General features: G+C 42.1%; 1 protein-coding gene across 7 annotated transcripts in view; it reads left to right on the plus strand.

The window, feature by feature from the left end:
* Positions 1 to 23,587, plus strand: part of LOC117348872 (septin-4-like) — a 71,501-nt gene that overhangs the window by 32,749 nt on the left and 15,165 nt on the right. For 3 of the 7 annotated variants that reach the window (XM_033921460.1, XM_033921461.1, XM_033921458.1), the window contains 7 exons: positions 1,926 to 1,973; positions 4,405 to 4,498; positions 5,113 to 5,199; positions 8,959 to 9,085; positions 17,724 to 17,858; positions 20,455 to 20,572; positions 20,933 to 21,034. In XM_033921460.1, coding sequence (XP_033777351.1) covers positions 1,926 to 1,973; positions 4,405 to 4,498; positions 5,113 to 5,199; positions 8,959 to 9,085; positions 17,724 to 17,858; positions 20,455 to 20,572; positions 20,933 to 21,034 — 711 coding nt within the window. The remainder of the gene's footprint in view (positions 1 to 1,925; positions 1,974 to 4,404; positions 4,499 to 5,112; positions 5,200 to 8,958; positions 9,086 to 17,723; positions 17,859 to 20,454; positions 20,573 to 20,932; positions 21,035 to 23,587) is intronic. The other 4 variants (XM_033921463.1, XM_033921462.1, XM_033921464.1 and 1 more) reach the window with 2 other exon arrangements.

The following is a 23,587-nucleotide window of genomic DNA, read 5'->3' on the forward strand; positions in this document are numbered from 1 at the left end:
AGGAAAGAGGGGGCAGAGGCAGGATGGTGTTTCGCACAGTAAAAGGGGGGGACACATTACTTTCTCTTTATCTGGTGTCAAAGCCCATTCTGTGCAGTGGGGCACATCTATTACAGTTTTTTAATATTTTCTTTTTAGTTCAAAAGAAATAATTTAACTTCTCAATTTTTTAAATATAATTTAACATAATTTTCAAATCTACTTGCCTTTGCGCACCCCTACCTCCCGCACACCACGAGCCAGCCCAGCCCAAACCAACCACTGCTCAGAACACATCATGACTTGCACAGCTGCTTCCCTGGCTTAGAGGGAGTAGTGCATGATATAGAATAGTATAAAGCCAGATTATTGGCATTTACTTGCGTATGTTGTGTTCTGGTCATTCTTGGAGCCTTTATAGAATTTTTCCTTTCAATATTGTCTATATGTGGTTTCTTGCTGGTTAGTTTCTCTGTCTCCATAGTTTTCCATGGATCATTCTACTCCCTTATTCAATTTTCTTAGATCAGTTTAATTAATTAATCATCTTGGTGTAGAGGATCAGAGGAATTAGGCAATCGTTTTAGTTAATGGATCTCTAGCACTCCCTGCTATTTGTATTTTCAGTGATAGAATAATAATAGCAGTCCTAGCTCTTCCATCCTGAGCACACACCCTTGAAAAGACATTGGGCTCACTAGATTCACTAAAGATAACAACTCAGTCGCTGTTGGCCAGTTCTCTGGCTGATTCTCCAACAGCGATTGATTCACTATCAAGTTTGCATGCAAATGATTTGTACCAAGGTGCAAATCATTTGCATGCAAACGCAACCGATTCAATTGCTAGTGAGCGATTGAAACAAGCGTACAGCCCTAACAGCAGTGACAGGGAAAATAGCCTCCTGTTACTGCTGTTAGGATATGCACCCCCCACCCGTGCAGTGCCATGCCCCCCCCTGTGCCGGCACCCCTAAGCCACTGCCCCATGAACCCCCCCAAAATATGACAGAGGGATGCCCATTCCCTCCTGCCACCAGACGCTCCCGCTCCCCCCCCCCCCCGCAAGCCAAGAATAAATGGCAGGAAGGATGCCCACTCCCTCCTGCCAGCAGAGCTCCCCCCACCAAACCTAAATATAGCAGGAGGGATGCCCACTCCCTCCTGCCAATGGAGGCCACCCTCTATCAGCCCCCCTCCCCCCAGTACCTTTAAGTCAGGAGCAGGAGAGGGCCCAGTCAGTCCCTCCTGTTAGGGGCCTAAGGCCCGATTGGCTCAGATGCCTCAAGCCCCTCCCCTTGGGCGGGGTGTTAGGCATCTGAGCCAATCAGGGACTCCCTTAGGCTCCCTCTGTGTCCAGGATACAAGGGGGTGCTTTGTTGGGGGGGGGGGGCGCTTTGTCAGGAGTTTATAAGGGAGGGCTATCGGGAGACTTTTTTTCTTTTTTATTGGGCAGATATATTGCGTGTGTAATACACGCAAAATATCTGTGCCATTGCAAAAAAATGAAAAAAACCAGGCAGACCTGTTGGTAACACAGTTACTGACAAGTCTACTGCAATCGGGTTTTAAGATCGATAAAACCCGATGTAAATTAATCAATCGCTTGGCTATTTTGCATGGGGTTTTACTAATTTGCATGGCTGGATCCGAAAATGGGCAATCGAGGGGAGAAACATGCGGTGGGCCATGTAGTGAATCGGGTCGGTTAGCAGTGATCGTTGTTAAACCTGTGAAAACAGATTTAGCAACAATCGCTGACTTTAGTGAATCTAGCCCATTCTCAGTACAAAGCAGGTCCCAGCTCTAGAATCACTTCCTGCCTCTCCGAGGTGATGCTCTTTTCCCTAAAGACATTGATCCTCCCAACTAGTGTACAAGCGGTCAGTATGGAGCTAGGATTGTTCTGCTATTTCTCTGAAAGTCTCTTCTCCATTCTTTCACCAGATGAAGCGTTTGCTGAATGATGACCCCGAGGACTTGGAGCTGATTCGGGTAACACAAAAGCATCCAACAATAATGTACCGTACGCCTAAGCCAATACCTGAATCTGAATCAGATGTAGAGCAAGAACCAGATTCAGATCTGATGCTGTGGAAAAGAGGCACAGAACAAGAGTCAGAGCCAGCGTTCAGAAGTAGGATGGAGAGAGATACAGAGATGGTGTTGAGAAAAAAAGATGCACAACCAGAGACAGTGCCGAGAAGAAGAAAGACACAAGCAGAGAAAAAGTTGGCGTACAGACTGAGACAGATGCTGCAAGAGCCAGAGACAACACCGAGAAGTAAAGACACAAGCTCGGGGAAAGAAACACTACTGTGGCCAAAAGGAGCGCGTCTACAACCTCAGATGGATCCAAGCAGAAATATACAATCAGAAAAGGAGACATTTCTAAGGCCAGTAGAGATAAATCCAGAAACAATTCTGAGAAGAGAGATCCAGTCAGAGATGGAGTCAGTACTGAGCAAGAAAGAGACACAGTCAGAGAAAGAGATGACGATGAGCAAGAAAGAGACAAAACTGGAGAAAGAAACAGTGCTGAAAAAGAAAGAGAGTAAAACAGAAAAAGAGAAAGAGCTAAGGAAAGAGTCACAGTTAGAGAGAGAGATCAAAAGGATAGAGGCACAGTTAGAGAAAGGGAGAGAACTAAGGAAGAGAGACGCACAAATGGAAAAGGAGAGAGATCTAAGGAGGAAAGAAGCACAGCTGGAGAAAGAGAGTGCACTAAGAGAGGCACAGCTAGACCAAGAGAGAGAGCAATGGAGGAAACAGGCACAGCTGGAGAAAGAGAGTGCACTAAGAGAGGCACAGCTAGACCAAGAGAGAGAGCAATGGAGGAGACAGGCACAGCTAGAGAAAGAGAATGCACTAAGAGAGGCACAGCTAGACCAAGAGAGAGAGCTATGGAGGAGACAGGCACAGCTGGAGAAAGAGAATGCACTAAGAGAGGCACAGCTAAACCAAGAGAGAGAGCAATGGAAGAGACAGGCACAGCTGGAGAAAGAGAGAGCACTGAGAGAGGCACAGCTGGAGAAAGAGAGAGCACTGAGAGAGGCACAGCTTGAGTATGAGAGAGAACAAAGGAAGAGAGAGGCACAAGAGAAAGAGAGAGCACTGAGAGAGGCACAGCTTGAGTATGAGAGAGAACAAAGGAAGAGAGAGGCACAAGAGAAAGAGAGAGCACTAAGAGAGGCACAACTGGAGCATGAGAGAGAGCAAAGGAGGAGACAGGCACAACTGGAGCATGAGAGAGAGCAAAAAAGGAGAGAGGCACAATTGGAGCAAGAGAGAGAGCAAAGGAGGAGAGAGGCACAACTCGAGCAAGAGAGAGAGCAAAAAAGGAGAGAGGCACAATTGGAGCAAGAGAGAGAGCAAAGAAGGAGAGAGGCACAACTCGAGCAAGAGAGAGAGCAAAAAAGGAGAGAGGCACAATTGGAGCAAGAGAGAGAGCAAAGGAGGAGAGAGGCACAACTCGAGCAAGAGAGAGAGCAAAAAAGGAGAGAGGCACAATTGGAGCATGAGAGAGAGCAAAGGAGGAGAGAGGCAGACCTGGAGAAAGAGAGACAGCTAAGGAGGAGAGAGGCAGAACTGGAGAAAGTCCTGACTATAAAGCCAGAAAGTCGTGTTGAATCTGAGATCTTCTCTAATATATTGAGACAAATCTCTGAAGATCCTGAAGATACATTTGAGTCATATACATTATCACCAGTAGGATGGCAACAAAAGGCATCAGAACTTCCAACACTCCCCAGGAGCCCTGGGCAACCAAGGAGCCCTTGGGAGAAGTCTGAGTCAAACAGCTCTCCTGAGGTAAGTGGCAGCTATAACAGATTTTTATCAAGGGCCATTGTTGTTGATGTTTCAATAACAATCAGCAGTACAGAAAAAGAGATCCAAATACACAAAACAGTCAGTAACAGCCACTAAGAAGTGTACACGCCAACAGTACTGGGACAAATGATTCTTTATTGGTAAAAAAAAACCCGACACTGCAAGTTAGATGCACATCTCCTCGAAAGATACATAGAAGGATACGGGTGACTAAGTTTTCGCCAGGTTACACCTGGCTGGGCCTCCGCGTGAGCGGATCGCCAGACTTGATGGACCTAAGGTCTGATCCGGAGATGGCAGTTCTTATGTTCTTATGTTTTGGCCCTTGGCCTGCCTCAGGGGTCTTCTCTTTAGTTGTCGGTCAAATTATTTCCTATTTAAAGATGATGAATGACCTAATATATCAAACCGGTGTGTAGGCTAAAGCAGGCATCTTTCATCTTTCCAGCACACTTCCATTACAATTTAGTAATAGGGACTTTTGTGTTTGTTTCTGCAAGATCCCAAACAGCGTGGCACTCATCTTGTCTCTGTGCAGAGTACCAGGCAGTGAGATACTCACACACATACTCTCTCTCTCTCTCCATCTCCATAGTGTGTCCTACAGTGTGTAGGAGTTGGGATTTTCTCCGATCAACTACAAAAGACTTTTGCAAGGAGAGGACTGAATTTCACTCTCATGGTGGCAGGTAGAGTATGTAAGGTGTATGTTCATATTTAATGTGTAAATGTGCATATGTTAGTAATATGTCTGTGCACAAATCAGGGTTAATTGGTTGGCTATAAAATGCTTATTGTTTATATTGAATTTGGTTTTGTGCATGCAAAATGTAATAGTTATACCAAGACTTAGCATTATTGAGGCTATTCATACACATTCGTGCTCTGAAATCTCTGTATTCTCTGACAATGGGCCCACATGTGCCTGTCCATGCAGAGCAGTTGCTGGGGGAAAAAAATGGTACATAGGGCAATAGTTGCTTCTGCTTCCTTGCTCCCATTTGTTGTATATTTTCATGCTCACAGATTGACTTAAAAGGACAACATTGGCTTTCCAAGGTGTGGCACCCGGGGTAGTTTCTTTTTTTGCCCATTCCTTGCAAGAGCCCTGTGTAATTTGCCCATCTCTGCCAAATGGACTTGTATTAAACCAATCCTATCATGATATCTCTTTATAAGCTTATATGTTTTATATCCAATCTCTAATGCTTCTGTGTCTTCCTCTTTTAGCCCCCCCACCCCCCTTCTAAAACCTCTGTATGTGCTAACAGTCTGACATTTCTGAATATTGTGTCATCTATAGGAGAATCAGGTTTAGGAAAGTCTACACTGATTAATAACCTTTTTCTGACTGATGTATACAAGGATGACAAACTCCTGAATTCTGAAGGTAAGATCTGAGATGACCCTAAGGGTTTACATTGTACAGAAACATCTGTTTCACCCAGTTCAATGTGCTGCAGGAAAATATAAAGGGAAACATATAGAAGAGGATAAAATTCTCTGTCTCTGACAGTATGGTTGGTGAAAGGAGGAGAGTGGTATACAGAAGGAAGCAGAGCCAGTGAGCAAGAGCCACTAGAGGAAACCTAATAAAAAAAGGTTTATCCTAGGACAAGCAGGCAGCATATTCTCTCATATGGATGACATCATCCATGGAGCCCGGTACGGACAGGGTGAAAAGTAAACTGTCACTTTAAGTTTTAAAACCTTTGCAACTGCCCGCACTGCGAATGCATGACTGCCTCCCCCCCCCCACCCCCACTGAGGCTTGTAGCACCTCAGTTCTTCATTTTCTGTGGAACGAAGAAGTACTGTTTAGCTGGACTCCATTCAGCCTAGGTTTGCCTTCCCGCTTTTGTGTATTTTTTTTCTTCTTTTATCTATTTTTATTTTTCTTAATGTTCATTTTGGCGACAATTGAGTTCAATTTTGCTGAAGTAATTTTTCCGGCCATTTCGAGATTGTTGACAGGTTTTAAAAAGTGTGGCAGGTGTCAGCGGTGTGTTTCTGCTGCAGACCCTCATAAATGGTGTCTACAGTGTCTAGGCCTTGAACATAGAATTGAGACTTGTTCTTGCTGTTCAATTTTAGTCCCGCTCTCTTAAAGCCCGTCACGCTCAACAGGAGCAGTTGTTCAAAACTGCCATGGATATCATCAAATCTTCACAGGCGTCAACATCGAAGACTCCAGCATCGGCTTTGACATCAATTTCACAAGAGATTCCGGCATTGGGGAAGCCAGCTAAGAAGCCACCCACTTCCAAACAAGTGTCACAGGTCTCTACAGCATCGAATCCCTTGATGCAGACCAAATAACGATGTCCTAGCTGTCATCAGAGGAAAGCCTTCTTGGTCAGTGGGGGGGGGGGTCCCAATTACATCCTTTTGCTTTCAGCCGCACTCGTTGCAGGGACATGCAGGCAGTGGCTCACACGCTGCACATAATTGACCCAGAAACCTTCTCTCTGATGTCAGAGTTGATGTCAGAGTTGACATCAGAGGGAAGACTTGTGGGTTAGCCACGTGCAGCGTGTGAATCGCTGCCTGTGTGTCTCTGCAATGAGAGCCGCTGAAGGCAGAAGGACTGAGTGCGGCTCGAGCAAGTAAGGGAGAGAAGGGCATGATCTGGGACAGGGAGAAAGGAGGGGGGAGCACTTTGAGACATGGAAGGAGCACAATTTTGGAACAAAGGCTGGAGGCAAGGAGGAGGGCATGAACTCAAGACACAGAAGGGAGGGAGGAAGGGGGCACTAACTTGGAACATAGGAGGGAGGGAATAGAAAGAGTAGGTCTGGGGCGGAGCCTGGGCGGGATACTCGGTTGATATTTGTTAGACTTAGGGGGTACTGGGCTTGAAGAAGTTGAGAAACACTGGTCTAGTGGTCCCAATTAACTCTCAGAATTCCATAAAATTTTATGTATAAGTAGCCTAAGGTTTTAAATTAAGCTATGCAAAATATTAGACTCGGATATGCACCTGTTCCTGAACTAGAGCATCTGAGATGAGAGGTACTCTTGGTTTTGCGTGCAATTGAAACCAAAGTGGCTACTTTCTTTATCTACAGTACATAAACCAAAACTGGTAGAAAGCTCAAATTTGACTTATCTATATTGTATAGTTTTGGATGTTGAATTCAGATATACTGATAGAATTAGATGACTTTTTTCATTATTGCCCAGCAAAATGGGCCAAAAAATTCATCGCGCAAAACAAGACTCATACTAAGGTCATCAATAACTTTGAAAATATTTTATCAAATGCCTCATAACTTTACAAGTATATTAACAATGTTAGTTTCTTTGAATATATAAATTATGAGCTGTCCAGCAAGAGTCCCTGCAAAAATATGGCATGGTAAAAATGCCCTTGTCCTTTAATTTTGCCTTGTTCTCAGGGCAAAATATCTCCATGTGAGCCATCTTAGATTTTTTTTTCTTTTTTTATACCACAAATAAGAGCATCTTTTCATCTACAAAGGACCATCTTGCTCCCAGACCTTCCATGGCCTTTAAAACTGCTTGAAACACAAGCGTGTTCCATGATGCATTGCACATTGTTAATATATGTTGGATTATTATTAGAGGTTCTCATCCTTGCGTGATCTAGGGTGGCTTTGCTTTAACTGGCAACCCCATTGCCTTTAGGAAGTTGCTCTCCATAATCCCTATCGCTTTACAGCACTATTTCAGCATGGGTACTTCTATCTGTAGATGAAGAGTAAAGTTTCCACCCAATTTTTCTTATCCCTGTTACTGCTTAATTACTAAGCAACATCTTTCAAAACTTGTTCCTCCTCGTGGTTTAAATAACTCTGTTCTCTTTTGTGTGTTTGTCCAGGGTTGATTATTTTTTTAACACCCCCCACCCCATATAAAAATATTTTTAGTAATTGTATTTATTAGATAGTTTTCTATCTCATCCTCCCCAGAAAGCTCAGAACGGGTTACAGTTTAACATTCACAGTGTTACAATATAACATTACTTAGGGTTACAACCTCTCCAGTTCCACACAGGTGCTGAGGTATAAACAAAATAAACCAAAAAGACTTTTCCTCTCTCTGTTAGGTCCCATCTCAAGCTCACTGTCTAACATGAGCTCTGACAGGATACACATTTCAAATCTGACATATCATAATCACAAAATAGAAAATATATTTTTTAAAAATCTTATGTTGTCCGGTCATTTTATTATTTAAATCATGTTGGTCCCAGGCTCTGGTTTCTATTTGTCTTCTGTTAACTCGCTCGCCAGGGTCTCCTGCCCATTTGAAGTTTTTTTTCTTTCTCTGTGCTCACCATCCATCTTCCATCTCTGTACCGTCCCTTTCACTGCCATATCCAACATCTCTTTCCTACTGTCTTACTATCTCTCTTCTTTTTATCTCTCTCCCTGCCTTGTGCCCTAGGTCAAACCTCTCTATTTTCCTTCATGCAGCATTTCTCCCTTCCTTCTCTCCATTATCATGTGCAACATTTCTTTCTCTCTCCCCATGCACCATCTCTCCCTGCCCTCCACCTTATGTCCAACATTTTTCTCTCCTCCACCATATGCATGATTTGTCCCTCTCATCCCTTTCTACCTCTGTATCTCTCCCTGCCTCTCCTCCAGCGCATGTCCAACAATTCTTCCTCTCTCTCCCCCCCACATTCAGCAGCTTTACATCCCTCCCTCCTATTCCCCTGCGCAGAGGTTTCTCATCCCTTCCTCCCTCACATCCCCCTGTGTAGCACTTCCAGACCCAACCAACCCCCCCCCCATGAGATTTAACAGGTTGTTTGCAGTGTGCTCTGCAAAGACTTTTCCCTGTTATGTCATCAGTGACACGGCAGAGGGAAGGCCCTAGTGGGGCAGGCCACAAGCAGCCTGTTCTCTCATTGTCGGCAGCCTTAATTTGCTGCTCTGCTGCATTGGCCCTTCCTGTCTGCTGGGTCCTGGAAGGCCTGACACCGGCAGAGTAGTGGAGTTCCTGGACCATGACGCCGACTCTGGGAGTATCCCCTCATGGTATGCAACTGGGGTGGACCCCCCTGGCCCCTCCCCTTGGTATGTCACTGTATACACCCATGCATGTCCACGAATGAGATATATTCATATTAAAAAACATTCACTGGCACCATAAAACCTTTCTCTGTCTTTCTTTACAGCAGATCCTGTTCCTCAGACAATGAAGATTACTACAAATAAAGTGAAAATTGTGGAGGAGGGTTTGAAGCTAACACTCACCATCGTGGACACTCCAGGCTTTGGTGATGCACTTAACAGTTCCTTCTGGTGTGTATAAGGTGACCAACTCTCTCTTATTTCCCAGGACTCCCTTATTAGAGAGCTAATGAGCTAATTTTTTGGGATCTTCCCAGCTTAGTTCTGCAGCATCAGTGGACAAGTATATATAGGTTAGGACAAAGAAACATGCAAATTTGTAAATTTCAATTCCATATTGTGACCTGTATATTATAAATAAATACAAAAGAGAGAGAAAGAATAAATAACTAAATTCTCAAAAGGATATATAAATAACACAAGAGAATTTGAATAAGCAAAATACATACACAAAACAATTAATTGTGCTGTGACATAAACGTACTTTAAAAACCAGTGGAAGGCAGGAGAAACATGTTCAACACTTCTACCTCCATCAATTCAATATTTATAGCAGATGGTGTCATATAAATATAACATACATAGAAAAAAATAAATTACTTATCTTAAATAAGTCAGCATATGCTCTTGTAATTCAAATGGAGGGCACTGAACAAAAACGTGCCACGAATCCTTAACCAACTGGAAAAAAGGAAGATTCCACGCGCTACCAAGTCCCAGTTTCTTCACAAAGTGATTTGAAAGTGCAGGTGCATCAATAAAAGTCCAAGTTCATCATTCAATAAATATGTAGTCAATCCAGCTGTATTGATGCACCTGCACTTTCAAATCACTTTGTGAAGAAACTGGGACTTGGTAGCGCATGGAATCTTCCTTTTTTTCCAGTCGGTTAAGGATTCGTGGCGCGTTTTTGTTCAGTGCCCTCCATTTGGATTACAAGAGCATATGCTGATTTATTTAAGATAAGTAATTTATTTTTTCTATACTGTATATGTTATATTTATATGAGACCATCTACTATAAATATTGAATTGATGGAGGTAGAAGTGTTGAACATGTTTCTCATGCCTTCCACTGTTTTTAAAGTACGTTTATGTCACTGAGCACAATTAATTAAATTGTTTTATATATTTATTCTGCTTATTCAAATTCTCTTGTGTTATTTACCTGTATATTATACACAATGTAAATTAATTGTTTTGTTTAATATTATTCATTCCATGAACATTTACTGGAGTGACACCACACTGCTAAAAATTTTCACAACTAAATCTCCTTTAAATTCTCCCTAGGTGTGTAGCAAACCTCCAGGAATGTGTGAAAGGAAGGGGAGGGAGCAGGAAGTCTGGCAGTGCTATAGGACTGATAAGTAGTAGTAGAGTGCTTCCAGTCCTAGAAATACACTTCTCCCTCCGTATTCGCTGTGATAAGGGATTAACAGAACCGCAAATACAGGAAAACCACAAATAACTTTTTCATATGTTATTCGCTGTTTTCTATTATAAACCATCGTGAATAAGGTGAAACCACGAATAACATGGTGGGAGACCTGGCCTGTTCCTGAAGGAGAGGCAAAACACGGTGAAGAAAGTGCTGGGAATCAGCGATTTTCTCTGTAAAAGCTTGGAATCGGCGATTTCTCTATGCAAGCTGATGTAATTTGGGGAGAGGAGCCAGCAAGCTACAAACCGTGAATAATCGAAACCGCGAATGCTGAAACCACGAATACAGAGGGAGAAGTGTACCAACTATAACAGAGGAGAGGGTAAAGAAGATGGAACTTGATATACCACATTTTCTGTGTGGTTTACACAATCAAAGCGGGTTTACAGGGGGCAATGAAGTGTTAAGTGACTTGCCCAGAGTCACAAGGAGCTGCAGTGGGATTGAACACACAACCTCAGGGTGCTGAGGCTGCTGCACTAAACAGAGAGCAGCCTTCTATGATGATTTCCTGAGGAAAGACAGAGAGAATGGTATTGCATGATGACTTTCTGAGGAAAAGCAGATGGGAAGGAGAGAGTCAGTTCATGATGGCTTTCCAGGAAATCTAGGAAGGTTGGATGGGAGGGAGGCCATGCTGACAGATTAGTCTCTGAAGGATTTTCTGTTGCCTTCTGGTAGAGAATGCTTCTGGTGAAGCATTGAAACATGAGAAATAACCTGCATAGAACAGTATTTACAATTTTAGCCACCTCAATGAGCGCACTAGATGGACCATGTAAATCTTTATCTGCCCTGCTCTACTACATATGTTATCCTGAGGAATCAAACAGAGCTTTGCAATGTGACAGGACTTGTTGGAGCACTGCTGCCTTCTAGTGGTTATTTAATTTAGTGACAGAAGCATGAAATATTCAGCACTAGTTAACAGAGCTTGCTTCTTCCTATTGTTCTCCAGTCTTAAAATGTGGAAAATGTGAAGCGGTACTGCTCAAAGGCCTCACTACAAAGGCATACTTGAGCATTATTGACACTAGTACAAACCTGGAGGTTGATATTATAAACCCACTTTCCAAAATTTGTGAACCACACTGAAATCTTATAATAATAGGCTATCACACAAATATATAGTCACAAAGACAGGTATTTCAGAGAGAAACCAGGGGCCTCAAGTGCTCCCAGCCAAAAGCCCGATGTATATTACAAAGCTAATGGCTTATACGGTGAGCTATCATCGATCCCATTTATACTCTCTATACCAAAAGATTTTTTAGTTGTTTTTTTAAAACTTTTTAACTTTATATAATTTATTTTATATATATGCTTTTTTTGTGTGCTTTTTTCTACATTTAGCACAGCTGAATTACAAATATATTGCTCTTCCTTTTTAATGAAACATTACTTAGCTTTCATATTCTTTAACTGAAAGCATCTTGTATCAATTTTCTTCTCAACAACGACGGAAGATCTCCGTTTCGCTCCTATGTATTAACCAGGAGCTTCATCAGGAAAAACGCCAAGATAGCACTAAAAATAAAGCATAACAACTTTTATATTAAATGTTTTTTTTATATATTCTCTTAATTATTTAATCCTTTTAAGATTTTTTTAAAAAGTCTTATTCTTAATTTAAGAACAATACTAACATGCTTGAACATATTAATGAACATTAAATACATGTGTTAAACAGGGCCCCAAGATGCCGCTAAAGGGAAAACCTTACCATAATTTAGGATCTTATTAAAGGTTTTTGTAACCTAGTAGCCCAAAACTAGTACTGCAGTTTACAACTTAAACTTGAACTTGAAAAAGGACCTCGCCTCAGTGAACAGACGGATACAAAAGACTCACTCACACAGCATACCTGTTAACCCCCTGGCGCTGCAAAGATATCCGAGCTGGTATATTGAAGCGACTGCTCCGTGCAATGACCCAGGTTACTTAACGGGTCAAGTAGCTGCACAAAGCCGTATTACACGGTTTTAAACCATTGGGAGCGTCTGACGTCACTTCCGGATAGCAATTCATCAGTGTCACCTAGCCCACATTTGCACACCCATTTGTTTACCCTATTTACTTCCTTTACTTAGCGATACTAAATCTCAGCATTGCAGAACAAGCATACATACAGTCATACATGCAATCATAACCCACTTACAAAAATAACCCACTTACAGAAAATGTACTGATTAAATAAATAACTATATAAATAGCCAAATCAAAAAAAGACCTGCCAATTGATAGCCACATTCAGGCCCCGAGGTTGTAAGCTATACAGGCGGTCAATCCACCTCTGCTCCGTTTGTAACAACTTTTTCCCTCTATCCCCTCCCCTTACAGATGCCACAACTCTATCAATAACCATGCATACAAGTTGGTCAAAAGAATGTTTATATTCAATACAATGTGCCACTAGCGGAGCCTCTTTTTTCTGAAGTTTTAAACAAGATTTGTGCTCCGCCATTCGAATATTGAATTGTCTAATGGTTTTTCCCACGTAAAGTTTTTGGCAAGGACACTTAATAATGTAAATCACATAATCAGATCTACATGTAGTGATGTATCGCAATTGGTACTGCTTGTGATTTACAGGATTTTCAAATACATCTCCCTGAATGGTTAGAGGGCAAACTTGACATTTACCACATCTTGAATGGAACCCTTTGCTATTCCCCATTATTGGTGATGGATCCGGTTTTAATCTAAGGTGTTCTCTGAGATTACGAGATCTTGAATAAGTCAAATGGAGTTTAGAGTCTTCAAAGCAAGGACTTCTCTGGACTATTCTCCAGTGGTTACGCACTATACTAGCTATCTGTTCCGACTCCACATTATGTCTGAGAATGAATGTTTGAAACTCTTCAGCACCAGTGAACTCGCTGGTAATGTCTAACCTCTGGGTATTACCACAACTTGCTGTGCTGGATGGCTGTAAAAGCCATTCAGGGTGATTATACTTTGCCCTCCGATATGATTTTTTTAGCACTTTGTCCGGGTAACCTCTACTTCTCAAGTTTTTTGTTAACCTATTGGCTGAAGATTTAAAATCAGCCATGTGGGTACACACACGCCTAAAGCGCAAAAATTGGGCCGGAGCAGTCGCTTCAATATACCAGCTCGGATATCTTTGCAGCGCCAGGGGGTTAACAGGTATGCTGTGTGAGTGAGTCTTTTGTATCCGTCTGTTCACTGAGGCGAGGTCCTTTTTCAAGTTCAAGTTTAAGTTGTAAACTGCAGTACTAGTTTTGGGCTACTAGGTTACAAAAACCTTTAATAAGATCCTAAATTATGGTAAGGTTTTCCCTTTAGCGGCATCTTGGGGCCCTGTTTAACACATGTATTTAATGTTCATTAATATGTTCAAGCATGTTAGTATTGTTCTTAAATTAAGAATAAGACTTTTTAAAAAAATCTTAAAAGGATTAAATAATTTTAAGAGAATATATAAAAAAAACATTTAATATAAAAGTTGTTATGCTTTATTTTTAGTGCTATCTTGGCGTTTTTCCTGATGAAGCTCCTGGTTAATACATAGGAGCGAAACGGAGATCTTCCGTCGTTGTTGAGAAGAAAATTGATACAAGATGCTTTCAGTTAAAGAATATGAAAGCTAAGTAATGTTTCATTAAAAAGGAAGAGCAATATATTTGTAATTCAGCTGTGCTAAATGTAGAAAAAAGCACACAAAAAAAGCATATATATAAAATAAATTATATAAAGTTAAAAAGTTTTAAAAAAACAACTAAAAAATCTTTTGGTATAGAGAGTATAAATGGGATCGATGATAGCTCACCGTATAAGCCATTAGCTTTGTAATATACATCGGGCTTTTGGCTGGGAGCACTTGAGGCCCCTGGTTTCTCTCTGAAATACCTGTCTTTGTGACTATATATTTGTGTGATAGCCTATTATTATAAGATTTCAGTGTGGTTGATATTATAAACCACATACGCCATCAGCATCAGGTTTTGACCACATCAGTGTTTTGTTTAAAAAAATGTTGGGATGATATATGGAGAATTTTTTTTTTCCTTGGAGGTAGTTGTATGGCCAACATTTATCCATATATCTTGAGGAAAAATCATGATGGATCTGCCCTTAATATATCTAGTAGCAATATCTAGTCATTTGGAGTGCAATTCTAAGGGGTAGATGCATGAGTTATCATTTAGTTTTTATTTGATAGTAATGAGGGGTTAGGTCATGATAGTTCAGGAAACAAGAAAAAATGTTTGTAACTAGGAAATGTTAAAGGTTTGTTTTTTTTTAAGGAGAGTGGAAAGGTTAAGGTTTTGAAGTGGTTGTGAACCACTTTGACTGTTTGAATCAACACGTAAACTTGTATGTATAAATAAAAATTTACCCAAAACAATCAGGAAGAAAAAATCTCTCAGAAACAGACACACTTCCCAAAATAGCAATAGCAAAAACAAAAAATTGGAAGTGACACTACTAAAGTAAGCAAAGGTGATTCACAACACAACTTATACACGTATTGTCTTAAGTGCTCAGAGAATTGGTTGTCAGTCTGTGGGACAAACCCGCATGGTGGAGCGTCTGAAGCAGTCACATACGTGGTGTATTTATATATATATATATATATTTTAAATTTTTAACCATGCAAATCAAAAAAGAAATATAAACTTATCTGAGGAGTGAGCTGTAAATGGTTCAGAAACATTATTTTAGGTTCTGATGCGTTTCGCCAAGATTGTATCAAAGAACCTGTACTGCAGTGCTCAGATGTGATTCTGTCGCACAGAGCCACACATTTTTTCACAAGAGAACCCTATAGTTCAGCATACCATCCTAATTGCACTGGAAAAAGATGAGGTTTTTACCTTGATAATAATCTTTTCCAGCAGATAGGGATGGTATGCTGAACCCCCCCCGCCCTGTCAGGTTTTTTTTTTATGCACTTGCTTTCTGACTCAATTCTTCAACCTCCACAGTCAGCCCCATAGCAGAGTCTCCACTGTCAGTCAGACTATTTGTTTAGGAAGAGACTATATATATGGTTTCAAGGGGGGAATGATTGGGCTCCATAAATGTTCAGGTTGTTAATGTTTTTGTATTGATATTTGTTGTTCCTTCCTGAGGTTCATTGTTGTTATTTTAATCACACTTTAGCATATCAGAGATGTTTTCGGGGAGGTTCCTCGCAACCCTCCTTCTTCTATCTTTGCATTTAGGGCTTTCACCAGCTTTGGTACGAACTGAGGGGAGCAGCACAGCCCATGGAGGAGGAGGAGGAGTTGAAAAGCTATAATTGACATCTTCTGCAAAGTACTCACAAATAACTCTATGGTTCAGTATACCATCCCCATCTACTGGAAAAAATATTATCAAGGTAAGACTCTAATCTCTTTATGTAACATTAATCTAATCTAATCTAAACCTTAAGTTTATATACCGCATCATCTCCATGAGAATGGAGCTCGACACGGTTTACAAGAACTTAAAATAGTGGGTAGAGAAGAAGAAAAAGGATTACATGAACTTATGTGTAGAAGGGGGGAGAGAAAGGGGGGAAGGATAGAGCTACAATTTGCTGAAAAGCCAGGTTTTCAGTTGTTTGCGGAATAACTGAAGGGAGCTCAGGTTCCGCAGTGGGGTGGTGAGGTCGTTCCAAAGACCTGTGATTTTGAAGAGAAGGGATTTTCCCAGTTTGCCTGAATAGTGGATGCCGCGTGGAGAGGGGAAGGCTAGTTTAAGCCTTTGGGCAGTTCTGGAGGAGTCGGGACTGGAGGAGTTGAAAGACAGTGGGATAAGAGGAGGCAGGATTCCGTGAATGATCTTGAAAGCCAGGCAGGAACATTTGAAATGGATTCTGGAGATTATTGGGAGCCAGTGAAGTTTGGCAAGGAGTGGGGAGGCATGGTCAGACTTACGTTTTGAGAAAATCAGTTTGGCTGCAGTATTCTGGATTAGCTGGAGTCTTAGAATACTTTTTTTTGATAGATTAACTGATCTTTAATTCATTATGTTCCTCTCTTGTTGCCCTTTTGCTCTAGTGCCATGATGTTATTAGAATCTATTGGTATCTATTGCAGTGAACAGCTTATAGGCTGTAGATAGACAAGTTATTGGCCTATAATTTTTAGGAATGTTATTTTGGAAGAAGTATCTGTCCAGTATCAACCAATGTCTTGTGTGATGACTCCCTTGATTCTTGTAGTGTGTGGCCAATGTGGAGTGAAATGTGATAGGTCAGAAGTTGTTACCCATCCCTTTGTCTGCATGGAATGGCCTCCTGGTGGAGGCGGTAGAGACAAAAAATGTATCTGAATTCAAAGAAGCGTGGGATAAGCACATTGGATCTCTAAGGAAGAAGCATGGATAGGCAGACTAGATAGGCCATATGATCTTTATTTGCCTTCATTTTTCTCTGTTTCTGTGACTGAGTAGAGCAGTATATTGCAGATCTGTTGTCTCCTTCATTCATGTCTCTCTCTCAAAAATCAGCCTCTTGGCATCTAATATTGGCCCTTAATCCAACAGGACCAGAACTGAGAAGCCTCCCTCTCTGGAGCAGGAATACTCTGTATAAAAGTTTTCCTGGCTGGAAGTACCTGGGTGTGGAAGTGGATCCCAGGAAAGAGAGACCATGTGTGAAACAAGAAGGGAATAGATTAATCTCAGCCCATGGAGACTTCTTATTTTAAAAGACAACATTTCAGATTGTGTTGGTGAACTCCAGTAGTTAGGAAGGCAATCATCCTATAGACTATATTAAAGGGATCTCAAAAACAGATACAGAGAAAATGTGGAGCTTACAGCATTACTGAATGGTGTACAACCTCAGGCATGAAAGACTACCTCAAAACTGTAACTATTTTGTGCTTGAGTTTAGAGAAGAGGATTGGAACATCTCACTTCAGTCTTTGAATTATCTTTTTGAAGGAACTTCTGTGCCAGGCCTTTCAAGGGAAATCCCTCCTCTCAGTGGAGAAGAGTGTGTGCGCGCTGAGAGCAATTAAGAGAGAACCGGGAAGAAATAAATATTCTGTGGGGGCTGTTGCTGTCTAACATGGGGGCATAACAGGGGCTGTGGTGTGTGAATCTAGTGACAGACAATCCTGAAACTGGGATACCCACCCCCATACCTAAGGATAAGATGCTGTTGAAAATTCATTCCATTATTGCATAGAATGCTACAAGGTATGAGGCAGAGGGGAATAAAGAGGAGGTAGAAATATAACCATGAGAGGGCACTGACAGAAATAGGGCAGAGAAAAATACAAATGAAATAAATCTCTGTCCTAGCCAGCAGTAGGCTGCACAAAGAGGAACACAAGGAGACAGAAATCCATGTAAGGAGGGGTATGGAATATTCATCTCAGAGAATCTTTTGCTTCCTTCTCAGTTGGAAAACTATTGCAGACTATGTGGATCAGCAGTTTGAACAGTACTTCCGAGACGAGAGTGGACTGAACCGTAAGAACATTCTGGATAACCGGGTGCACTGCTGCCTTTACTTCATTTCTCCCTTTGGACATGGGTATATAATTCGATATGTTATGAACTGCTTGTAGATATATTCCAGAGCTACCTTCAGCTAGGTAAAATTAGTATTGATATGGCACTGTAGTGGGCTGCTCTGGATTAGCTTTTTTGGTAGTGGAGCAAGGGTCACTCCAGAGGCAGGTACATGATCAATTTGTAATGTCTGTGGCCTATATTTGCCTTCTCTTTTACCACTGAGCTGGGCAAATAGATGGTAAAGATTTCCTGCTAATAAACTACCTTGCTAAGGTAATAATAAATACATAGTTAGGCTTAGCAAATTATCAAAAGCAGAACGACCAGAGTGGCTTTAAGATAAAATATTCCTTTAATGGGTGCTGCAGTTTTAAACAAGTATATATAGGATAAGAGAAACAAAAAGCAAAAGATAAATTGTCCATAGTATTAAGGTGAGTTGATGGCAACATTGATCATAATACTTCCTCAATGAAACGTTTGAAGGTCTTCTTGAAGGAACTTCATTCACTTCTAACTCCACCATCTCTCTTACACTTTATGGGTGGTAAATATAACTCCTTTCTCTGTATTATTTAGCTCCAAATCTTCCCTAGCTAACTTGTATTAGTTCTCCTTCCAACTTAGCTGTTTTAGTAAGTTAGTTGAATTACATGAACTTCTAGTGTTTCTCTTAATGGATGACGGTAGGGTGACTGTGCTCTTCTCCCAGTAGTGATAGTGGTATATTTCCTTTCAGATGGTATGGATTCCCTGAATGCTTGCCTTTATGAACAGGGAAAAGCCCTTGGGTGTGTGAAATCTCTCCTGACACAGAGAGGAAGATGTCACTGCTTGCAGACTTCAACCCCTTCCCCGATTCGGGGTGTTCAGATGTTAGCAGCTTCAACCTTTGCTCTTCTCTCTTCATTCTCCCCATGACCAAATCTTTTGCTGTAGAGCGCTCCAGAACCAATGCAAAAAGGCATACAGCAGAGCCACGCACAGATGTCTAAGCACCTGGCTTTTACCTTGAGCATAATATCATATTATGCAGAAAATTAAATATATTTTAATTTTATGCATGGAAAACTTGCATCTAAGGGGAGAGGGGAAAGTGTGCCAGACACAAAGCTTGGGCTCTTATGTTCATGTCCAAAAGAAATTGGAAATGCCAGCATACATTGCTATTTGGCTTCTGCATCTAAATATGAGCCCCACAAAAATTTATGTGCAAGCAAACTGCAGACCTCATAGCATACCCTGAAAAAAACACACAACACAATGGCTGAAATGTCAGTTTTATTTATTCCGATGCGTAGGGTTACCATATTTTGCATCAAAAAATCCCGGATGCATAGCCAAGCCCTGCCTTATTCTACCCCAACACCACCCTGTTCTGCCTCCAACTCTACCCCCAGAAAGCTTCATCTTTTTATTCCTGACCTCCAGGCCATATCCAAGGGCCTCCGAGCATGCGCGGACAAGTGATGTCATGTGATGCCAGACACAGCCAGAGCTTTCCAAAACCCGGACAAACTGCTAGGTTTTGGAAAGTCCATCTGGGCACCCAGACAGTCCTTTAAAAAGAGTACATGTCCAGGTTTTCCCAGACATCTGGTAACCCTACAGAGGTGGCAAGACCCGGACAACTGCAACAATCAATTTTGGCAAGGCTCGTGTTTAGGTACAGAAGAATAGGCGCCAGTGTGTGTGCTTTCACTTTTGATTTTGTTCAGACACATGCACGTCTGTATAACCTCCTGTCTGCTATTATACCTTGTAGAGGCTTCCTTCAGGATCCAAAAGGAGAGAAAACTGGCAGTTAAATCTCAAAAACGCATAAAATCTTCTCTGTGAACATTTTGTAGGCAGCCCTCATTAACATTCATTTTAGTGCAATGTGTGGCCATGTATTCCATGTGGGTATATGCAATCCTTCTATGCATTGTTCGGAGTGTACAATCCATGTTTCCCCCATTACTTTTTATTGTACAACGCTTAGAATTCATGATTGGCATTTTATCAAAATTTTAATAAATTTGGAAGCTTGAACCCTGGGTAACCATGTGATTAGGCCCTCGGTATCTTTCTATGTTGAGCCCTCTATGTCTCAGAAGGAGAACTGTAGATCAGACTGACCTCTCTGAGGTTTCTGCAAAGAGAGAGCATTTCACTCGAGGGGACATCTGATAAACATACTGGCAGCCCTTGCATTTCACCTCTCCTACTCATCTCTTATTCCCTTAATCGTGGAGCTAAGCTCCTGGTAGAACCCTTGGTGGGCTTCCCACTTCACTACCCCTCTACAACCTTCTTAACTGGACCTCCTCCTGGGAGGAAAGACATAGCTCCTGCCTTGTAACTGGGTTTTGTATTTCTCTTAAAACTCCTGTTGGATCAGAATCTTAGAGCATTCGTCCTACTGTTACCCTATGATTGACATTTGATTTCTGGAGTAAAGGCCAAAATGTTCTGTCTAGAACTGCAATAACATTTTGGCATCACACTCACGGAGCCCTGGCTGGTACTCATAGGGCAGTGTTGGGGGCTGGCTCACCATATTAGAGGTCAGGGAGCAATAGAGTACCTAGTGCCAGTGAATTCTGGCTAAATGCTGCCTGTTTCCTCCGCAGATTACGTCCGTTGGATGTTGAGTTCATGAGGGCTTTGCATGAGAGAGTAAGCATTATACCCATTCTGGCCAAGGCTGATGCACTCACAGCAGCAGAAGTGGCACAAAGGAAACGCAGGGTAAGGTGAGCAGAGAAGGTTACAGAGTAATTGGGCAGATTCAAATTAATGGTCAGAAATGTGGAGGAGAGGGAAAAGTTAACTTGAGATAAGAATTTTTCTAATTGATCTCAAGTGAGTTCAGGCCCCTGCTACTGTGCCATTTGTGTCCTGAACCCAAAGATAGGCTTTGGAACATCCATTACTACCTTGGCTTTCATATGCATAATTATTTTCCTGCTTTTGATCTAATGCAATCATGTCATTGTCTCCACTCTCTTTCTATGACACCATATTTCTGGATTGCCTTGGTTCTGTACTCTAGTCAGCGCTCAGGGCAGGATGGAGAGAGAGGACTGACAGCCTCTTTCTTTACTGCAGATCCAAGATGAACTTGAGCACTTTGGCATCCAGATATACCAGTTTACCTACTCTGATTCTGATGATGAGGAAGAATTCAAAAAGCAAGATATGGAGCTAAAGGTAAGGATGTATATTTAGGTCATGATCTTAGGACCAATGTGGGACCAAGAGGACCAGAATAGTCTCAGTCACCCCTCCATTGGTACAGGGTCCTTATGACAGTGAGGGACAAGAAATGGGGTCAGTTCAGGTTCATGTGACACTATCTGTAAAAAGGTTGTGGAGCCAAGACTGCTAGAACTGCTTCTGGGGCCCTAGGCAAACTTATATGGATGGGGCTCCTTTATGTGCAGGAATAGGTAGCTGTAAAATTGTGCCAGGTATGCAAACATATACAAATAAAAGTGAATCTGTAAAGGTAGATAATAAATATGGTACACCGTTGAAAGTGCACAGGACATTGGTGCACCGACAGTCCCACCCCGACATGTGCACGCAGGATAAGTGCATGCAGGACAAATGTGTGCCGCCGCTTCCGCAAGATTGAGGCCTTCCCATTTGCGTTTTGAAGGGGTGTGTGGGAGGGAAACCCCCCACTACACCTACAAGTCCTCGCGCTCCCGTTTGGAAGATCCCCACACAGTACACTGAAAACTTCTGTTCTTTGCTCTTCGGGAGTTTTCAGAGTAGTGGGGGGGGTCCCCCCATACCACCCATACCACCCAATGGGAGCGTAAGAAGTTGTTAAGTGTAGTGGGGCGGTTCTCCCCCACAACCCCACTCAGAGTGCAAAGGGAAAGGCCTGAAAGCGGCGGCGGCCAATGTCCTGCGTGCTTTTCACGGATCACCATAAATGTATGTTGCTGGGGTGGAGTTAGGGCAAGAATTGTGAGATACACATATAGTTGGGAGAGTTACACCTATCTTGAAGCAAGTGTAGCCTGGGGTAAATTCATACACCAGGAGTAGTGCATGAATTTCCCTAGCAGTAAGGGGCAGTTCCTGAATAAGGGCTGCAGGACATTTCACAGTGAGGTTAAGTGTTAATTTTACAATCTGAAGTGAGCAGCCTGCAGAAAGTTGCCTCTGTAATTGATACTTGAGGTGTACAGCCTGTAGAGAGGGCTGTTTTCCTGATATGAAATGAACTAGAGAATGACATGGGGACAAATTTTTTCCCGGCTGGCCCAGAACCTTCTCTCCGAAGTCAGAATTGACGTTGGGGGAAAGGCTTGTGGGCTGGCTGCATGCAGTCACTGCACACGCCTCGCCTATCCCTGTTTCTGCTGCTGCGATGAGGGGTGGGGGGATGGGATAAGAGCATGTCAGGTGCAGGGTCGGCTTTGGGGGTTAGGCAGGGAGGAATCGGTGGCGGCAGCTTCAGTGGGGGGGGGGGCAGGCAAGGAGAGAGGAAGAAAAAGTTGGGGAATGGAGTGTGTTGGGTAGCAGGGTTGGCTTCAGGAGTGGGGCGGGGAGGCAGGGAGAAATCAGTGGCGGTGGCTTCAGTGGGGGGAGCAGGCAGGGAGAGAGGAAGAAAAAGTTGGACTCATGGAGGGACAGAGAGAGAAGTAGGTTGGGGAATGGAATGAGGTCTGGAGGAGAGGAAACATGCAGGAGGCAGAAAGAAAGAAATAGTGGATGCACAGTCAGAAGGAAGTGCAACCAGAGACTCATGAAATCATCGGACAACAAAGGTAGGAAAAATAATTTTATTTTCAATTTAGTGATCAAAATGTGTCCATTTTGAGAATTTATATCTGCTGTCTATATTTTGCACTATATTTGTCTATTTTTCTATAATTGTTACTGAGGTGACACTGTATATTTTAAAGTCATCTGCCTAGACCTCTTTGAAAATCTCCCAAATATAAATGATAATTATCATTTTCTGTGCGTACAGTGTGCTTTATGTTTTTTAATTTTGTGATTACCATTATGTATTAATAAGATTATATTGTGTGTATATGAAAAATGGATGGAAGAAATTGCACCATTATTATGGGGGTAGGTTAGGGGGCGGAGCTTGAGCAGGGGTACTCGGTTGGTATTTGTTAGGCTTAGGGAGGTACTTGGCTTGAAAAGGTTGAGAAACACTGCTCTAGTTGTTCGATTCATGAGAGGTTTGGTTTTGACTAGGTCCCCTGTCAAACCTCCTACTGTGTCAAGGATCTCAACATGGTTCTTGACCAGCTGATGAAAGCTCATTTTGAGCCACTTGATTTCTGTCATCTGAAGTTATTGGCCTAGAAAGTGGTGTTTTTGGTGGCAATAACTTCAGTTCACAATCGGTGAACTTCAAGCTCTTGTAACTGGCCCACCTTACAACATCAAAACACACTCCAAAAACTACCGCCAAAACCTAAACTAGATACAACAATAAGGCAGAAATAGTCAAAAGGGTTCACAAAGGGGGCGCTCAGGAACCAAACTGTGCACACCACGCAAAACGTGTGAAAACTAACAAGATAATATCAAGTATTAAGGGTGCTCTCAGTGTGAGCAAGCAGTAACAGGAGACAAGCTCCAATACTTTATAACTCAGGTAGAGGTAATGTACCCCCACCCGCACACCATCACTGAGCTCCCTGGGTGTGCAATAAATCAAAGTGAAAATATTCACAGAGCTATGATGACATCGGTAGCCCACCTGAGATCAGCCTCCAATAGAGGAGA

This window comes from Geotrypetes seraphini, chromosome 15 (genome assembly GCF_902459505.1).
Source record: "Geotrypetes seraphini chromosome 15, aGeoSer1.1, whole genome shotgun sequence".
In the NCBI taxonomy this organism is placed as follows: domain Eukaryota; kingdom Metazoa; phylum Chordata; class Amphibia; order Gymnophiona; family Dermophiidae; genus Geotrypetes; species Geotrypetes seraphini.